This window comes from Camellia sinensis, chromosome 15, assembly GCF_055761805.1.
Source record: "Camellia sinensis isolate YWXY chromosome 15, ASM5576180v1, whole genome shotgun sequence".
NCBI lineage: Eukaryota > Viridiplantae > Streptophyta > Magnoliopsida > Ericales > Theaceae > Camellia > Camellia sinensis.
In genome coordinates, this window is record NC_138975.1 from 19,136,717 (window position 1) to 19,158,402 (window position 21,686).

Consider the following 21,686-nt stretch of genomic DNA (forward strand, 5'->3'; position numbering starts at 1 on the left):
AGGTTCCTTTTGAGTGTATATTGAGTTTATTATTTGATACATTAACTATTTTTTTGTATTGGACCAGTCTGCTAGACAATCCCAGATCAGTAGAAGATTGTGAACCACCGTATTTGTTTGGGTAAATTATATTACTTCCCTTGATGTCTGAAAAAAATATAATAAGTCTTACAAATTTGAAGTAATTATATTTGGTTTTCTTAAAATTTTAATTCATACAACATGTAAGCTATTTTCATCAAGAATTCATTACTTACATAGATGAAAAAATAATATTATCATCTCTTTTACATAAAATATATGTTCTATCTTGTATATATTTTTATTTTCATACTATTTGTATTAATTGAGTCTTTTTAATCTTAAAAAAAGAAGAAGGTATAATTAATGTAAGTTACTCTATTTTGTTTTTGTTTTTTTTTGTTGTTGTTGAGGTCGTAGGATTAGGGGTACAACTCGAACGGGTTCAGCCCAAGCAATTCGAATCCAGTCTGAATTTTTTTTAAGGTTTGGATAAAGATATTTCAAATTCGGTACAGGTTTGCGTAAAAATTCATAAGACCGAATTAAATTTGGGCAGGCTTGAGTAAAGACGTCAAACAAGCTGAAACTCGAATTATATATATATATAGATATATAAAAATATTAAATATATATATATATAAATTATTAGTCATTACATGATGTTAAAATAACTTAGATTATTAAATCATAGTGAATATATATTATATATACAAATAACATAAAATCTTACTTTTTTATTTTCACTCATAAATTGTAAGGATTATTATAGCGGCATCTCTCTTACATTATATAAATTATTTATTTTGGTGGTATTAATGATTTTCTATAAATAAAAATATATATAAATAGAGTCAAATTTTAATAATTTAATAATGTAGTTGCAAAAAAAAAAAAAACTGAAATTCATTTATAATTCGGGCAACTCGGACAATTCGGGTTTAACTCAGGTCGGGTTTTGACAGGCAATCTCGGATTACAATTCAAGCCTGGGCAGGTCTCAGCACAATTTAGGCTAGGCTTGGAGAACCTCTCAACCCAACCGAACCTATCCGAGTGCACCCCTACATAGGATAGTCCAAAAAGGGTGAAACAAAATAAAGATCGATTTATGACAACATGGGAAAATTATAATTTTAAGAGAAAGTACAATTAAGTGGTCATTTGAAAAATTATTTACAATTATTTAAAAAAAACTTGAATTTTAATTATTAATATTTATAATTTTTACCGTTAATTTGTAATTTTCTTTTTAAAATTTACACTGAATTATATATTTTCATAACTTTTTGGACATAAAATTAATTACAAAAATTAATATTAATTATATTTTCATAACTTTAAGAGAAATCAATATAATTATTGTAAGAAGGGTTAACTCAAACCTATCTAAGTAATTAAGCTCAATCGGAGCCCAGTCAAAAAGTATAAAATTAGTGGGTCCAGACATTATTGAATGGGCCAGATTGCTCTAGTCTTGAAAGGGTTCAGAACCACGAACCTAGAGACCTATTTGAGTTAATTTGGACTCGAAAACGTTTAGAACCATGAACCTAGAGACTTATTTGAGTTCGGACTCGAAAGGGTTAAGATCCACAAACCTAGAGATTCCAAGCGCTTGGCTTTGAACGGATTCTGACACAATCCATAAGCCACTCCTTTAATGAGTCCCTGAACAATTGTGAGCTCGGAGCTTTTCGAGATTTACACACCAGAACCATAGGCGTGATGGAGTTCGAACAAAGGACTCAATCCTGAGAACAATGAGTGGAGATAAATTCACTCTTCGGTTAAACTAGCCTATACCTGGGTTGAGGTGGCACGATTTAGGAAGTCCGTGAGACTCTGCAATATTTACGGTAGGGCATTCTCTTGAACTACCCCTGACCCTTCTGTGGCAGGGCGTCCTCTGAGACTACCGTTGATCCTTTGGGATGATTGAGGATCATTGGTTAGATGTGACTAAGAAGAAGGATTCGTCGAGAGGTTGATCTCCTCTTTGGGGTTTCCCTCATCTTCGGAGAGGTCACCTCTTTGAACAAGGTATTTAGAGGAAATATTCCCCATGTGCCTTGCACATGGGCTCTATCCTATATTATGAGATGCCTATAAATAGCACCCACCCATAACTTTACGAGGGATGGATTTTTGGAGAGACAATTCTTGGGAGATAACTAATTTCCCGTTTCCATTATCTATCTTGAGAGTGAAAGTGGGAGATCCATGGGAAAGACTTGTTATTATTCTCTCTCTAAGTGCTTTGCCTTATTTTTCATCCAATCTCTTATCTTTATCATCTCTTTGCTATTGTGTTTCTAGTTGCGACTGGTAAAAAATCTAAACCTTTCATGATTTCTAGAGAATTCGAGTTTTCTAGTAATCTTTGAAGATTTTTGAATTTTCTAGCAAGCTTTCGAATTTTCCAATAACATTCTTGAACCTTCACATACAGTTATGTTGAGTTTACAGATGATTAGTATAATTTACCCAAATATAAAATTTATACTGTTTCTAAAATTATATATATTTTTAAAAAATTAAAAAAAACAACTCACATTTTAAGAAATATCCAAAAGTCATTTTCACATTAAAAAAAGAAAAAACTATTTTCACGATTAAAAAAAGTGTGTTCAAAATTTTATTATTTTTATTTTAAAAAACACAAAAAAAAAATACAACAGAACAGACCCTTATTTTTAAATCTAATAATTTTAAAATATAAGTGGTGGTTAATTATAAAATGAGTAAAGCTAAGAATCTTTAAAAAAAAAAAAAAAGGATAAAATATAAGTACACTTTTTGAGATTTGTTTAAAATATAGATTGTTTGTTGTAGCTTTAGATATTATATTCTGTCCCTTTAAATTTTTAATTACATAACAAATGGTCTATTTTGTTAAGAAATTATCAAATCAATTAACTGTTTTTAATGATATAAGAAATATACTTTTATTAAAAATTCAGATAATTTTATTGTTGTATAGAGAGTATTTAGAAAATTTATTTTTTATATTCATTATATTAAATAAAAATTATGATAAGGTAATAGTTTTAATTTTCAAAACTATGGGAAGCAATTTGTATTTTGTACAAATTTCACGAGTTATATTTATGAATAGTTTTATCTAGATATTTTTAAAAAAAAAATTAATTTTTGAGATTTCTAACTCAAATATTAAAAGTATAATGCTTCGTGTACTAAGACCTCATTTGAAAAGTTGGCTTTGACATAAGCTATCTTGATTTAGTCAATAAAAACAAAACAGACTAATTTAATTATTAAGAGAAAGTATTACATTCAAACCATAAATATTTTATTTTTTTCTCACATTCATCAAATCAACTGCAAAAAAAATCAAAATTTATTCAAAACACAATTTTTTTAGCCAAGCAAAATTAGTCAAAAATTTATGGCAAATTACTTCATTCCAAACGAGGGCTAGGGGTTGTTTGGAAAATGAAAAAATAATCAAAAAGTTATTACTAAAAGCTAACTATTCTCTTTATTTTTTGAAATTATTTTTGTAAAAAGTTAAAAAATTACTTAAAATAATCAAATTTCAAACTAACCTTAAACTAATGATATTTAAAGTCTAATGATATTTAAACATGTATATTTTTAATAAATTATTACTAATAAGAATTTAAGTAAATATAACATTGCTCATATCAAATTTATTTATTAAGGCCTGCTTTTTTATCAATTAGTGTGTCAGTATATGTTATAATATTATCACTCCAAAAGTATGAACTCCACCTATTATACATATTATAAAGATTCAAAAAATTTAAAATTATCCTATATTATCTATTAATACATTAATTAATATATCAATTAAATCGTATAACTTTATTCTGGCCAAAACAAAATTAACGATCATTTTGACAATTAAGTTAAAAATCCAAAAACTAACTTTTTTAATTTTATTTTATTTTAAATATACCATTCTCTATTTTTTAAAAAATAAAAATAAAAATAAAAAATTAATTTTTAACCTCATTTCCACAACAGTGATGTTAGAGACCTCTAATTTAGAGGTTCTAAACACACCTCTAATTAGAGGTCCCAAGCATTTTTGTTTCCACAGCCACCCTAAATCATTTTTTGGCACATACGGCACGGCGCTTTATGGTCAAGATTCAGTGAGTTTGATTTGAGTTTTTTGGATTAAGTTTTTTAAAAATTAAATTTTTTATTTTTCATATTTTTTTATTTTTAGTGAATATTTTTAAAATTTTAAGTATTTTTAAAACTTTTTTAGATGCACTTTACTTATATGTATCTAAAAAATAAAAAATTTGTAAAAAAATATTTTAAAAAATTAATAAATACATAAAAATATAAAAAATGTACTGAATTTTAGTATTTTTTTTTTGTATTTTTGGTATTTAGTGAATTTTTTAAAAAAAATTTATAATTTTTTTACTTTCTAAATATATTTATGTTAAGTATGTCTAAAAATTAAAAAAATTACGTAAAATATTAAAAAAATCCAATAAAAATAAAAAAATAAAATTTATTAAAAACTGTTTTCAGAAAAACCAAATAAACTGATTATTATTATTATGAATAATGATCCGGTTTTGTCCGCGTCTTTATTATCGTCTCCATTTCTTTACTTTCTCGTTACTCTTGTACTCTGACAGAGAGATAGAGATAGACTCTGTTTACTTATCACGCAAACACAGAGATAGAGATAGAGAGAGAGAGAGAGAGAGAGAAGAGGAGCGAGCGAGCTATGAAACGAAGCAAAAAAGCAAGATCATGGATTGGGAAAAGCAACAAAACCAACAACAACGTCAAGATGAAGTGATGAATAGTAGCAGCAACACCAACAACAACAACGGGGTACTTGTGACGGTGATGACTAACGAGCAATTGGAGATCCTCCGCAAGCAAATCGCTACTTACGCCACCATTTGTGACCAGCTCGTCCAAATGCACAAATCCCTCTCTTCTCACTCCGATCTCACTGGTACCTCTCTCTCTCTCTGTGTGTCTCTCTTAAAAATTTCTCAAGGATAACTATAATTATGTGCTGTTCGTGTTTCTCATACTTTTCCATTTCTCTACAATAATATGAACAACATAACATAACATAACCCTATTTTTATTTTTCAATAATTAAAAAAAAATTATGAATTGAATAAATTATTTGGAATTTTTACCTTTTCTTTTAGGGAGCTTTTTTAGTAAATCCATTATCTAAGAGTGTTGTTCCATAAAACCCATACTGTTTTTTAATATTCCATTAGGTCCATTTCATACAAAAAGACCAAAAAAGCCCTAAAGAAACACGCGCCCCTCTCTCTCTCTCTTTGAATCTAATAACCGTCTCTCTTCCCCTCTCTATTCTTGCGCAGGAAATCACGCGCAGTACCTCTACAGTCTAGAAATCCAAAACCATATTCCACATCGCCTCAACGCCCACAAGACTGTATTCCTTCCATTGTTGCATCGTCGCATCGTCTCATCATCTTCTCCCCCATCCCTACGCCGAGAAGACTGTCTTCATTCGATCGTCACATCGTCTCATCATCTTGTTCGTCGTTCGTACACCCAGAAAACTGTATACGTTCCTTCGTCGCATCGTCCCTTCGTCTCAACATCTTTGTCGTCAAAATGGGCACAAAACGTAAGCATTCTACTCATGCGTGTATTTAAACCGTAAACCTCTTTACCAACAACCAACATTGTGAACTTTTACAAATATCCCCTTTTCCTATGTATACAATATATAGGAGTCCTTATTGTTCATACCCTAAGATTTATTCTGAACCCCTCAATCGTAATCCCTAATTTTATTGATTTTTGCAGTCAAAAACATTACAGTTGCCATTACATTGTGTTCACAACTGTCAACATTCGAAAATGTTTTGGTTGTAGTTGTTGTTATTGAAATCTGTGAACATTCACATTGATTGGAAATGGTTTGATAATCAAATTATTCCAGATGTTATTCGGTTGTTGTGCAATGCTGTGAGCATTCACATGGTTTCAAAAATGTTTTGGCCAATTCTTTTTTTGTTGCTGTTGGTAACAGATGTGAACATTCACATTGAGTTAAAATGTTTGAGTAATCAGGTATTAATGGTGTTGTTGTTGTATGCTGTGACAATTCACAGGCATTGACACTCTTTGGCCAATTCTGTTGTTGTTCTTGTTGTTGGAAGATATGAACATTCACATTGCCTGAAAATTATAGGACAATCAGATATTATTGGTTTATTTTGTTCTAGGCTGTGAACATTTGCATTGCCTGAAAATTTTAGGACATTCAGATATTATTGGTGTTGTTGTTCTATACTGTCAACATTCACATTTCCTGGAAATTTTAGGAGAGTCAGATGGTATTGGTGTTGTTGTTCTACGATGTGAACATTCAGATTGCCTGAAAGTTTTAGTTCAATCAGATATTATTGGTGCTTTTGCTCTAGGCTGTGAACATTCACATTGTCTGAAAAATTTTAGATGAGTCAGATATTATTGGTGCTGTTGTTCTATGCTGTCAACATTCACATTGCTTGGAAATTTTGGGATAGTCAGATATTGTTGGTGCTGTAGTTCTAGGCTGTGAACATTCAAATTGCTTGAAAATTTTAAGAGAGTCAGATATTATTGGTGCTGTTGTTATATGCTGTGAACATTCACATTGCCTGAAATTTTTAGGACAATCAGATATTATTGGTGCTGCTCTTATATGCTGTGAACATTCACACTGACTGAAAATTTTAGGACAATCAGATATTATTGGTGCTGTTGTTATATGCTGTGAACATTCACATGGATTGAAAAATATTGGGCCAATGAATAGGGATATTTAGATTCTTTTCCCCCTATTGCGAATGTTTGCCTTGTTGGTATTGTTGATTGTTAATGGTGATCCAATAAGTTGATCCATCATTTTATATGTTTGTGTTAACATCCACATGTTCTTCAATGATGTTCATGGTTGTATAAAAATGCATTGTTTACCACACACTGACATGATATGTTCATTGTGTTTATCGTGACACAGTCGAAATACACATTCATGTACATATGTGAATGTTCATAACCACACACAAACTCTGGTGATTCACACCCACGCACACAACTGTGAACATGCACATCAGTGGAAATGTTGTGAATGTTCACATCTGTTCCACTATCCTAATCACATGAGCCTTCACTTAATTTTTTTTAAATGCTCCATTTTGCAGATGTCGCACAAAAGAAAACCAGAAAGAGAAAAAGAGATGAGTACCATGTGAAGGAAGAAACCCCAAAAACAAATACTTGCACCAATGTCGACATGCGCCATGTGAACTACAGATCTAATATGACCGGGCTGGTCAAATTGATGAAAACCACCAAGTTCACAGAAGCACAGCTTCGGTGCCTTCAACAAACACCTTTTTGGAATTTGTTTGATGCATTGAGAAACAATCAAATCGACCTTGATAAATGCATGAAGTATGATGATGTTGTTGTGCATGTACTACAAATGTACCAAGCTTCAGAAGATGCCTTCTACATTGGGGAGAAGAAGATGAAAATACATAACAGCGACATCAAGCTGATTTTTGGTGTGGACTGTGGCAGCAAGCCGATGGACATATCATATGGTGCGAAACCAAAGACTGGCATTGTAAACAGAAGATGCAAAAACGTCAGCCGGTTGACTTCAAAATGGATACGCACCCTTTTGACCGAGGCATTGAAAGGAAAAAAGAAAGATGACAACGAAGAAGTTGCCCGACTAGTGTGCATGTATGCTTGCCAAAAGCTTTTTTTCTCAACAAGCGGAGAGACAATAGGATGGGGCTACTACGCACATATGGTCCCACTGGAAAGCATGCAAGAATATGATTGGGCCAAGCAAATTAGGACAACGTTGACATCGTCTATTTCCCAAAATGACAAAAATCCAGCAAAAGTCACCGGCTGTGCCATGTTATTGATGGTAAGTACCCATGTTGTCAAATAATAACATTCACATATCCTCCAGTGTTGTTCATCTAAGCCAACTGTGAACATTGACATCTGCACCACTGATGTGAATGTCCGTAGGGAATTATATTTCACAGATGTGAATGTTCATATCTGAATCACCGATGCGAATGTCCATATTCACTCATAATATACTACTGTGAATGTTTACGACCCTGCTCCGTAGGCAATTATGTTTTCACTACTGTGAATGTTCACATTTGAAACACTGATGTGACTGATCACATTCACTCATAACATACTACTGTGCATGTTTACAATAGTGCCACAGCACTTATGTTTCTGTCATCATTCACATCAGTGATTCAAATGTGAACATTGTGAATGTTTACATTCAATGATAATGTACTACTGTGAATGTTTACGACACAGCTCCGTAGGCAATTATGTTTTCACTACTGTGAATGTTCACAACAGTGCGACATCACTCATGTTTCACAGATGTGAATGTTCACATTCCATGGTAATGTACTACTGGGATGTTCACAACAATGCGACTGTGATTAATATTCACATAGGTTGCCATTAGTATGCAAATGCTAAATAACAATATGCGTTTCTTGTTTTATTGAAGTACTGGTTGTGTGAGCACACAACCGTCCTACAACCTCACAGACCCAATGCTTTTCCTCGCTGTGTGAAGTGGGATCTGACTGCTTTACAGAAGAAGATGAAAACCACCTCTTTAGCTGATTTGGGTTTTAATGAGGTAGGGCCTTCAACTACTGATCAAAACATTCACATTATAACACCACCCAAATATATGCGTTAAGTAACATATTTCTTTCATTTTCAGGTTAATGCCGGTGAACTCTTTGCAATCCTAACAGAATTACAAAAGTTCAAGCGTAAAACATTGAAGGTGGAGCCTGAAATTTATGAACCAGCCAGAACATCTCCCAACGTTTCTGACATCAAGGGAGAACAACATAGTGGCAGCAACTCCCACTTTTCTGGGGATGGGGTGGAGCTGAAGGACAGTAATGAGGACATTCACATTCCATTTAGCAGCCAACATTATGACAGAGCTATTGTAATACCAAACACAAACCAACCTGATATCATTGATGTGCTTATCCAAGAAAATCGAAAGGCTTGGGGCGTCATAAGGCAATGGGAAGCAAAGTACAAACACCTTCAATTTTCATGAGAGTTGAGGGCAAGAGTCATAGCTGCTCTTGAACATAAATTGTTTAACCAGTCCAGCCCGCCCAACGTGAATATCGAAATGAAGAAGTGCATGGAGCAGAAGGATAAAGAAATCAAACGCTTAACGCAGCTGGTCATCGACTTAGAATGCGATAAAACAATTCTTCAGGATCTTTACGATGACCAGTCAGTGCACATTGTCACACAGGCTATGGCAGAAAGGCAACCCCCTAGCCCAATGCAACACAATATCAACCCACCTTCTAGGGTCAAGCGTATAAAGGAAAAAGATCGCAAAGAACATCGCTTGTCTGACTTCCAATACCCAGACTTACCTGGCCAAAAGCAGCCCCATCCAGTCGAAATGGTTAAAGATGTGGAGAAACACCCACCAGCGAAGCAGCCAAAAAAATTATCCTTTACCAACAAGTTCAAAGTCTGGGCCAAGATGTCCAAACAAGACAAAAAAAAGGTCCAAGCTTTACAAAAAAATGAAGGCGATGAGTAAGTGACTGTACAAACATCCAATGTTAACATTCACATTCCGTAATAGTCTATATTCCTCACTGTGTACAATTTTTTTGGTTTGTTCAGATATGTGCAATGTAAATATTTGCATTGGTTTGTTCATAATGCACAGGCTGCTGGTGTGGAAAGGAGATTCGAAGACTACACATGTGTATTTTGATGACATTGTCAACCTTATCAAGGAGGAATCAATACATAGCAATGTATGCCATTACAAATATAATTCACTCTTCATGCATATGCATACACAGACACACACACACTCACATCCACAAAATCTATATAATATGACCCCATGTTTGTGCAGCTCATAGATGCATATGCTGAACTGTTGCATGAACAACAAGAGGTGGTCAACCCAACTTCGGATAAAGCCTTATTGATCTTCACGAGCATGTGTTTGGTAAAATCTATCATTCCATTACTTGTAATGTGACTGTGAAACTTCACAATCCATTAATTATTTGTCAAATGTGTATAGAAAGTGATACGAGAGTACCATCCTCGCAAAAGGAGTAAACACATTGATGCACATGTCAAAAACTACCAAGAAGAGAGATATCTACTATTCCCATTGCATCATGAGTACCACTGGACGATAGTTGTGTATGATGCTAAAGACAATTTGTGGAAGCATTACAACTCGTTGCGCCCAAGAACAAGCATACATGACCCGCATATCGACCAAGCACAGGAAATTGTAAGTGGCTATTTTTCAACACAAACATGACTTGTTCTCGTGCATTAAATGACTGTACACACACATATGTTTGTTGGTGCCTAATTTGAAATTTCATACACAGAGGAAGTACATTGAGCATGTTGTGAGCGTTATTGGCGAGTCATCACCGCTACACACTAAGTTAGCAGGCCAAAATCCAGCACAACCAACCAAAAGTGTTGATGTCTGTCCTCAGCAAGGCGACGACTCGTAAGCCTCACTACATTTTTTTCAAATCCTCCATAACCATTATGTAAATATTCATGTCAACTGCTAATCAAAAACATTTCGCATTTACAGAGTGGACTGCGGACCTGCAGTATGTTACATCATGCGGGCGCACATATATTATGAAGAAATTGTGGGCAGCCTCAGTAGTGCAGAATGGTGTGGACTACGAGATTTGTTAGTGCATAGTTTTTTGAATCATAAGAAATCTGAGCTTCCTTAAAACCTATAGGTGGGGGGTGTCCACCTACAAACTAACCAACAGTCGATTTGAATGTTAATATGGAATGCGTTGATATTTTGACACAACAACTGATTGTAAAACAGTGATACAACATCTGTTAATAGGAAAAAGGCAGCTGCGAATTTTGAACTGCTTTTGGTGTTGTTATGTTTTACTTATGTGAATGTTCACAGTTGTACGACTAATGTGAATGTTCACAGTCACTTACGATATCCACACTGTTGTGTTGTTATGAGTGTAATTTCTGCAAATGTTTGAACCTGACTGTTGTATAATACACATACTTTGTGCAGGAGTGTACACTTGGTCTACGTGACATAATTACAGATCACATACACATGTGTGAATATTCACATTTGTTCTTGCTCATAGCAGTTGTAAATGGCATTCTTCTCTGCCAAATGTGAACATTCACTTATGATATTCAAATGCACTAATTTTTACAGCTGTGACTGTTCACAGTTGCAACACTGATGTGAATGTTCATACTCATTTATGATATTCATAATGCCGTGTTGTAATGAGCATATTTGATGCGATTTGTGGAACCAGTTTTTTATGTAATACACATACCTTGTGCAGGAATGTACACACTGTTTGCATGACATCATTACGGGTAACATGAACAGGTATGAATATTCACATTTCTTTCCATTCATAACAGTTGTGCATGTTCACACCATGTCAATCTTCATGCATGTGAAAGTTCACATCACATCTTGTATTCATGTCAATCTTCATGCATGTGAATGTCCACATCATGTATTTATCATTACAACTTTAACAAAAAAATCAGTTTCATACACAAAAAGAAAATGAAAAAGCACAAATGAAATACTAAGTTTGCCAAACCATTATTTTGCTTGCCAACACAACACAATCTTATTTCAGAAATGAATATAAGAATCCAATGTAAAATACAACGTTAAAATGAAAAATGTACATCCTATATCGGCTCCTTGCATGACTTCCGATTATGGCTCCCCAGCTTATCACATCTCCCGCACCTTATTTGCTTCAGTTTCTCACCCCTTGATGGGATCCTATTCTTTTTCGGCCTTCCGGGTGGTCTTTTCACAGTTGGCGGGTATATAGTGAAGTCCATGGGATCAAAAGGCGGCTTCTCCACCGATGGTATAGGGAATATGGCACCCGAATATGCTGTACGATATGTCTGTACATGAAAGTAATGTTCCACACAATCATTGAGATTGTAGCGGCTCTTCTGAATGGCAACAACAGCATGGTCACATGGGAATCCGTTGATTTGCCATTTGAAGCACGAACATGTACGCCTCGCAACATCAACAGTAACAGATGGTATCGAATGAACTTCAAACACATTCTCATTGGCTTTGCTAACTTGCCAAGACCTGCTGTCATTGAACGAATCCATAAGCCTTGTTTCAAATGTAGGACAAATAAGCTCATTCCATTTGTTTGCTTGGTCACGCCGTGCAGACATTTGCCGCGTCAACTGAGTACGAATTGTGTCCACCATTTGAGTGATAGGAAGATTACGCGCTTCTTTAATCCAGTTATTAAATGAATCCGCCGCATTGGAAGTCATCTCCCCATAACGCATGCCCCTGCACAATATCACAAACATTTTACAATACGAAAGTTAACAGGTCTGAACATTCACGTTGACTGATGTGAACATTAACATCATTCGCAGTGAACATTAACATCAACTTACACGATGCACAGATGTGAACACCAACATCAACTTAAATGACAGAATGATGTGAATGTTAACAACAGCAAAATATGACAACGGATGTGAAGATTCACATCATTCAAATCAGTCATTATTATCAGATGTGAACATTCACATCATTGACATTGAACATGAAACACAATTGGAAGATTTTTACAATTCCTAACTGATAATTCACATCGCTACCATTCTGACTTGACAAATGGAACACTTTATGAAACTATTATTACCTGAAGTATGAATTTGCCCAGTGCTCAGGTGCCAAGTCCTTGAAAAAATCATGTGCTCGTTGTTTACCCTCCTCTTTTAATTTTGCAAGCTTTTCATGGAACCTTACCACAGTTGGCTCATAAGCACAATCACCCAAACTACTTACTAAGTGATCCCTGAAGCCATTATCAATTCCTTTCATCCGGTCTCTTAAATTGCTCTTCAAGTGTTGTAAGCAATAACCGTGATGAGCCGATGGGAACACCTTCGGCATAGCTTCTAACAGGCCAAGATTACGATCCGAAATAAAAGTAATATGGCGCTTACCATCAACAACCTTCCCAAGTTCATGCAAGAACCACGACCAATTCGCCGTGGTCTCCGAATCAACTATCGCAAATGCAGCAGGAAACAGACCTACAACACAACACCAACACACAACTGTTCACAATATTCCAAAATGAATAGAAAACAATATAAACGAAACTGGTCATGTGAATGTTTACATCTACATTGCCCTATTACTATTATTATTTCTGGATTCAAGTTCATAAACAACAATGATGTGAACATTCACATTAACGACCATTAATAATTCATTTTTGATTTTTCATCAATTGATAATGTGAACATTCACAGTACTGTTCATTAATGGATCAACTGACAGTAGTATACACTGATGTGAATGTGAATGTTCACATAACTGTCATTACCAGGCACAGATGTATAATAATATGAATGGATCAGTGTATAATAATGTGAATGTTCACATTACAGTCATCAGCAGACACAGATGTGAACATTCACATCAGTGCATACTAATGTCAATGTTCACAGTACTTATAATTTCTCATTCACTCATTTGTCCACACTATGCATGTCAATGTGAATATTGACATGAATATACAGGTAAAAAAAATACTAACCATTGTTTCCGTCTTTCGCCGTTGCCGCCAGTAGCTGACCTTTGTACTTTCCTTTGAGGAATGTTCCATCCAAGAATAATAAAGGCCGACAAGAATTGAACCCAGAAATACACGCAGCGAATGATACAAAGAAACGACGAAACTGTTAACTACTCGCATCATAGTCAATATTGACATAACTCTCCGGATTGTACCGCATCACAGCATCCGAATACCACCGCAGCTGGTCAAACGATAATGAGTGATCTCCACGAATACCAGCCTTTGCTTTCTCCACAGCCAACCATACAACATGGTAACTCACATCTAGCCCATAATCCCTCTTCAAAATAGTCACAACATCACACGGCCGAGTCAACGACTTGTCCCTCACAATTTCAGATATGGTACTCGACACCAAATCCGAACTAACTCGCGGATTCTTCGATGTTCGGACATCCGTACCACAAGTATGCACATCACTAAAACTCTTGATGTAGAAAAAATCATTTGCTCGTTGTGCTCTACAATGTATAGCCCACAAGCAGCCCCTCTCCTCCCGCATCGCACACACAGCAGTAACTCTTGTTGTCTCGTTCTTCACGTATGTAAACTGAAACCCACATTGGATGGCATACTTACATAAAACGTCACGAAATTCTTGTGCACCTCCAACAAACCGTTGTCCCACATGCGTAATACCATTTGCCCAAGGGACTGACAACAACACCTTCTCGTTATGGTGGCAAAATCTCCGTAATGCATCAATTTCTTCCTCAACCCCCACATGCACCAATCCCAAACTAGTTGGCTGACCAATACCACTTTTCAACTCAACCACAACTTCTACATGTTGTACCCCCATTGATTTAACAAGCAGTAACATGTTCTGAAATTCTTCCTCATTGTCCAAATCACACTTACTAATCCCAGGTAGTTTATAGAACAGTGAAATAGAACCAGCAGACAACTCATCCCATTTCTCACACAAACACTCCACCAAACGAGAATAACACATTGCGCGGGCAACATTTATTACAGTTGTGCTGCAACCATATGTACACACCAACAGCATAAAGGTATCCATCTCCTATAAAAACACAAAAACACAACAACGAACAGTAATAAAAATCCATATGAAAATTCACTTTGTGCCAAAAATAGATAAGTACGCGTACAGTTCAAGTGCTAAATCCATAATTCAGAAAATGAAGATGTGAACATTCACATTGTTGTTAACAACATGTCAACATTAAGCAAACATCAAAGTAAAATGAGAAAATCAAAAATCTTCACATAATATTCGCAAGATGTGAACATTTACATTGACACAGACACTCTAAATTATATGACACACACAGAGCCTCATTCAGCAAACATCAATTTTAAATAAGAACGTCCACATTCTTCACATAATCCACATTAACAAAATGTGAACATTCACATTGACATATGTACTGATAATCAAATCGTCTACAGATATCCTCATTACGCATACGTCCAAGTAAAATGAGAACTACACATTTAATCAAAATCGACATGAAAAATCACATTGTGCAAAAAATCAAAAATTACTACGTGTACAGTTCAAGTGCTAAATCCATAATTCACAATACAAAGATGTGAACATTCACATTGATATTAACAAGTTGCCAAAATTGCAAACATCAAAGTAAAAATGAGAACATCAACAAACTTCACATAATATTAACAAAATCTGAACATTTACATTGACACATAGACTCTGAATTATATCACACACACAGAGCCTCATTAAGCAAACACCAATTTAAAATGAGAACATCCACATTCTTCACATAATCCACATTAACAAAATGTTAACATTCGCATTGCCATATATACTGATAATCAAATCATCTACAGAGATCCTCATTACGCATACGTCCAAGTAAAATGAGAACTAACATTGTTCTTCACATAATATGAATGTACTCCCCTCCACAGGACCACGTAAGAAGCATATAATTGAAAAATCAGAGCATCCAATTCATATCAATCCAAAAACAGAGCATCTGCTCCATCATACAAATGAAACTATAAACTGAACATGTATTCATAATCAAATTGATACTAACCTTAATCATGCAATCCTACAATCCTCCAGAAAGTCGAACACAACTGATTCGAACTACTTAAAGCTCGGAAAATGTGACAGCCGAACACCTACCTCTTCGTCGTCTTCACTCGCAAACCACAGAACCAGACTACAACACCAAGAATGAAACCCTAGCACAACCAATCCTTGGAACGAGTATGCAAAACATAAACGTATCTCTTGGAATTGGATTGATGAAGAAAAACGTAAAATAGAAACTGCCAAACTAAATCAGCGAGGAAACAGCCACGTAAACAGGCACGTAATATGTAAATACGTATTAACACTGTACATATATATATATGGGGGCAAAATAGTCCAGGAAAATATATTAAATTAGGAAAATGGACCTTATGGAATAAACAGAAAAGTTTATGGGACTAATCAGGTTATAATATTCTTTTGTGGACCTAATGGGTTATAACAACTCTAGAATGGATTTATCAATAAAAATCCCTTTCTTTTATTATGTAATATAAAATATTCTCATTTTTTTTAATATATCTTTTTATTGGTCAAAGAATTTGAGTTCTTACCTAATTTGTTCCCGTCAGTTACCTCTTTTCATTCCCTTCCTTTCCATTTTAATAATTTCCTAATAATTCCATATTTTTATCAATATATTGGTATTTTTATTTTTTTTATTGCACAATTGTTTTCACTAGTTCTTGAAATTTGTTTGGAATGATGTCAATTGTTGATTAATAATACACATTTTCAAACAATTAACAAAAAATGGGGTGAAATTTTGTTTGGATCAAACTGAGTTTTTGGTGATCGTCTTGGGAGTTATGTGTAATTAAGTCTTACTTCTTTTTATTCAGAATCCTTTGGTGATTATGCTTAAATATCGTGAATTTATATGATTGGGCCATTTTGTATCCAGTGATTCCTCTTGGTGGGCTTCAAGCCTTCTTTGTTTCCCCTCTTCGTCAAATATTGTACAATTTTTATTATTTTAGGTTTTTTTAGCCAGTATGTTTGGTTTTTTTTTTAAGGTAAGGTATAATTTTATTCAAACACAAAACAAGTACAAAGAACAAGGGTCAAAACCCAAAAACTCTAGTAATATTTGAATTTCAATTACTTGACTTTGCATGTGGGTTGGGTTGGGTTTGAATTACTAGGGTTGGACTTTTTGTATTGGGTAAATTACACTGAGCAATGCTAAATTACACCAACCCTTTTTAGTAATGCCAAATGATCCAAAGTTAATGCAAATAGTGCAAAGAAAGACACAAGGACAATAAGAGTAAATATACATTTCAGTGTAATAGAGATGATAACATTATTTTTTTCATCCATACAACTAACGGATTATTGATGAAAAATGAGTTTAGTGTTCCTTGAATTAAAATATCAAGGAAATCCAATGTAATTATACCAAAATTTTTGAGTTTGGTGTATTTTCTCCAAATCTCAGGAAGGTCATTGTAATTTAATCTTTTGTATTTTTAATTTGCATCATGTTATTTTCTACACATTCTATTTTTTTTATTTTTTATTATTTGAATGATGATAAGCTAATTGTGTTGTCGATTGTTTATATTAGTTTTCTCATGCCAATTATTTGGATTTTCTTTTTTTGAAAAAACTATATATTTTGGTTATATAATCCTTAGTGGGTATTATTGTTTATCGTATTTTTTTTAAACTCATTTTAGTTGATTTCACCTTGTATTTGTTCTTTAGGCATTGGTTAGAGAAGTTAATTGGTTGATATTTGTGTATTTATGCTTTGATTGTTACAATTACAAGGGATTAAAAAATTGGAAGGGAGGAAAGCTAGGCATCCTTAGAGAAAGGAAGTTGCCTTTATCTCCTTCTATTTGTTTGATTGATTAGGAAGGAAAGCAAAGGTGATAGAAAGGGTTAATTTTATTTGCACCCGTGCATATCAAAGGAACGATGATGTTTGAATGTCAAAAACATTAAAAAGAAAGAAAGAACCCGTGTATATCAAAGAAGAAGAAAAAGAAGAAGAGGTAGAGAGGGGCTTAACCTTCATCACGGCTGGAGGAAAATTGCTTTTTCCCTTCTTTCCTTTCTACCAAATGAAGAAAATGCTATAGATCCTTCCTCCCGCTTTTCTCCCTTACCATAAGGAAAATGGTGCTCAAACAGAATTTTCATACACAAATCCCATCCAAAATAATGTGGCAGTGGCAGTGGCAGTGGCAGTGGCATTTTTGAAATTATGAAGTGTCTTTTTTCTGGAATGGGAAGACCACGATGAGTCACACATCTTGTATAGAAATTTTGAATAGAAGTTGTGTTTGTTAACATTATTCTTAACATAAAGATCTTAAAGATGGGAGGAAACTCTTAACATGGTGTTTTTTTCTCCTCTTTTTTCATAAAATGACTGATTTTCTTTTGGTAAATATTAAGATTTTTTTTAAACTTGCTATAAAAATCTTGTTCTTGCTCTCTCAGGAGCCAGGTTGGGAAATCTATATTGTGACCCCTTAATGGCATCTGTTGGCCACAAGATTAGTGGCAGACAACGGTGGACTCCAACACCTGTACAACTTCAAATTCTTGAACGTTTATTTGACCAAGGGAATGGGACACCAAGCAAGCAGAAGATCAAAGACATAACCTCTGATTTGTCTCAACACGGCCAAATTTCCAAGTCAAATGTCTATCATTGGTTTCAGAACAGGCGTGCTAGATCAAAAAGGAAGCAGCATGTTGCAGCACCAAACAATGCAGAATCAGAAGTGGAGACAGAGGTTGAATCACCTGATGAAAAGAAGACAAAGCCAGAGGATTTCCAGTCTCAACATAACCCAGCTCCAAGGGCTGAGGATTTGTGCTTCCAAAACCCTGAAATAAGCTCTGGGATGCGTTCTTTAGATTCAAAGTCCAATAAAGGAGAGCCCATGTTTCCATCAAATGGCAGTTCAAAACCTGAAAGGAGTTTGGGACAAATTTCTTTCTATGATAGCATGTTATCGAACCCAAGTATGTATATCCTTTGAGCATTTGATTTCTTTTTACTGGCCAATCATGCAACACAGATTGATTCTGATGGACCTCATGCTCTGAACTGTTATTTATATAAGTTGATGCATATAGTAGTTGTAGTAATTAAGAAAATGTTATATTCATGTTCAAAGTTCTTTTTTTACTCTTTTTTCTTTTTCTTTTTCTTTTTTTTTTTAAGTTCCATGTTTGTGATTATATTACAGTTTGTTCAATTTTGATTCATCCTTTTTACTTGTGATCAGTTACTAACACACATGCATAGACACTCAGCACATTCTAATTGCATTGACTTTCTTTACAAGTCAACTTAACAAGCTATATCGCAATTACTATTTCTGGCTATGCACTTCTTTTGTTCTTTGTTTCTCCCGTATTTATTTATTTTTGTTTTGTCATTGTAGCACATTATTCTTGAATGAAATCTAGTTCTGGTTGTGGCACTTTTGTTGTCTGCAACACTTCTTTACTCAAATTTTGATTTATATATATCTTTCCATCTTCATATCCTGTCTTTTAAATTGAATTTGTCCCTTCTTTATTTAATGTGTTGTCATTCATATTAACATGCCAAAGGTTCATGTCAAATGTGTTTGTTTTGCATATTCAGATTACGTACTCTCCTGGCGTGTATAGTTTTTACTGTTTGAAAGGTTTTAGGCTATAGAATAACAATTTGATGTGATCATTAATGGGAGAGTTACTAGAACTATAAATTGAAATGTGCTGACAAAGTTCTGCACTACTTCCATGTGGAGATATTTAGAGAGCTTTTAGATAGGTTCAAAAAAGAACGGTTGGAGAATTAAAAATCTTTTTTGCTCGTTTCAATATTACTTTCATGGGTAAATTACACTTTGCACCGTTGCACTTTACACTGGATCCCACTTTAGTATTTCGGTTTTCAGTTGAAATAGTCAATTTCTTTCACTTCTCGTTAACTAGCAATTTAGCCCTTCCGTACGTTTTTCCGTTAAATAGTGTGACATAAAATGGTACATGACCCTCATGTGCATTTTAAAGGGTAAAAATGTAATTTTTTGTCTCTGTATTTCACAAATGGTTACAATTTATCCCTTTTGCATTCAAACTCACTGTCTCATTCAACTCCACACCCAATGCCACACCCATTTCGCTAATATGCACCTCCCAATCCACCCCAACAACCCATCCCACCATTTCCCCTCTCTACTCCTCTACTCTATGATGGACGAAATAGGAACTACTTCAGTGTCTAGGATTGCTTATCAATGACTCCAATGGCATAACTGTAGAGCTAGGGGGGCGGCAGAAATCAGAATAGTTGGTGCCGATTGCAACCCATTAGTGTTGACAACAAACAATAATCATTGGCTCACTTGTCATGCCTGAAAATCAATCCATTGGGCTATGGTGCGGTGGTTCTTTTTGGTCAGTGGTTTGGGCCATGTGAGATTGAAGCTGGGCCAATGGTGGTGGCTTAGGTTGGGATTGGGACAGAGGGGAAGTGGGAAGTTCGAAGTTCGTGGTGGTGGAGAAAGGGATGTTGGTGTGGCTGTGGGTAGTAGGGAAGGGATTGAATTTCTGGGATAAGGGGGAGAAGATGGGTGCGGTCTATCCATAGGGTGAGGGTAGACAAGTAGGCCTCTCTCTGTCAGCCTTGGGAAAATTTCGTGTCCCTTACTCGTTGAAATTCTATATTTGCCCTCAAAGCTACTTATGTGAACCTTAGATAGGAAATTCTGTCAGCCTATTTAACAGAAAATGGACAGAAGGGCCACATTGCTAGTTGACTATTTCAATTGGAAAATTATAGACTAAAGTGAGATTCTATATTTTTATCCATACTTTTTGCTGCTTTACACCGTGAGATATATTATACTTCTGATTTAACTTTTTTGACGTTCAGTAACTCTTGTTACATTGAGTGCAAGTACAACAAGGATATCATCTTGCATGATGGAGATACTTATTATTTTTGCTACTATTTCAATTGTTTAAGAAATATGGTTTGGTATCTTATTTTTTTAATGCTAGGTGGTTTTAACTTATTTCTCAAACCTAAGTTATTTCATAAAATCGTGTTTTGAAAATAGTAAGTAACATGGGCTTAGGAAATGAGTTAAAAACAACATAAATGTGAGAAATAAGTTTTCAAATAACCCGAGTTTGGTAAATAACTTTTAATTACCTGTTCATTGATGATTGCAGGAATCGACCACTTGATTGGAAAGATGAGAGCGTCAGGGAGCTACAATCCATATTTGCAGGAAGATGACTACAACATGACAAGTTGATACTATAATGCAAACTACTGTGGTTTAACGTTACTGGTCTACATAATATTACTATTTGTTGATGAAACATATGAACCCAATATATTAAAGATGCGTATAGTTTTACCACACCAATGAATATATGAGTTTGATAAATTTCCTTTCTCTTGATCATGAGATTGTGTTTTTGGTTGAATATTGAAATCTAGTAATATGCTTTGGGGAGTTTTTTGAGTGAATGATATAACTATTGCATTACTTGCCTACTTGGAGTGGTTGGTTAGTTAGTAATCAACACTTAACCTAAAATGAAAACCCCATAAGAGCTGGCCACAAACCTGTGTGGGGGAATGTATGGCTTAAATTGGAGCCATGACTTGATTGAAGAGGTTGCTTCTGAATGTGAGTCAACTGTTGACACCCAAATCCATCCTTCTTAACCCCAATATGAATTCTGAACATTAATATCCAAATATTCAACAAATCTTTAAAAACAAAACAAGTGTTTTTTTGAAATACCGAAATTTAATTTAATGGCTAAGCATAAAGCATTGACTACTAGATAAAAGTAGTATTTGGGTTACTTGCGGATTAATAGTGGGTTCATAT

General features: G+C 34.5%; 1 protein-coding gene across 2 annotated transcripts; it reads left to right on the top strand.

Moving 5' to 3' along the window:
• Positions 1 to 4,612: 4,612 nt before the first annotated feature.
• Positions 4,613 to 21,233, top strand: LOC114285653 (WUSCHEL-related homeobox 8-like). Of its 2 annotated transcripts, none has more exons than XM_082907890.1 (3): positions 4,613 to 4,996; positions 18,271 to 18,801; positions 20,711 to 21,074. In XM_082907890.1, exons 1-3 carry the CDS (start codon positions 4,786 to 4,788, stop codon positions 20,800 to 20,802), a joined length of 834 nt encoding a protein of 277 aa, XP_082764016.1. In that variant the 5' UTR covers positions 4,613 to 4,785; the 3' UTR covers positions 20,803 to 21,074. The 2 variants fall into 2 exon arrangements, with proteins under 2 accessions (XP_082764016.1, XP_082764017.1); XM_082907891.1 differs by having other exon boundaries at positions 4,616 to 4,996; positions 21,013 to 21,233.
• Positions 21,234 to 21,686: the final 453 nt, after the last annotated feature.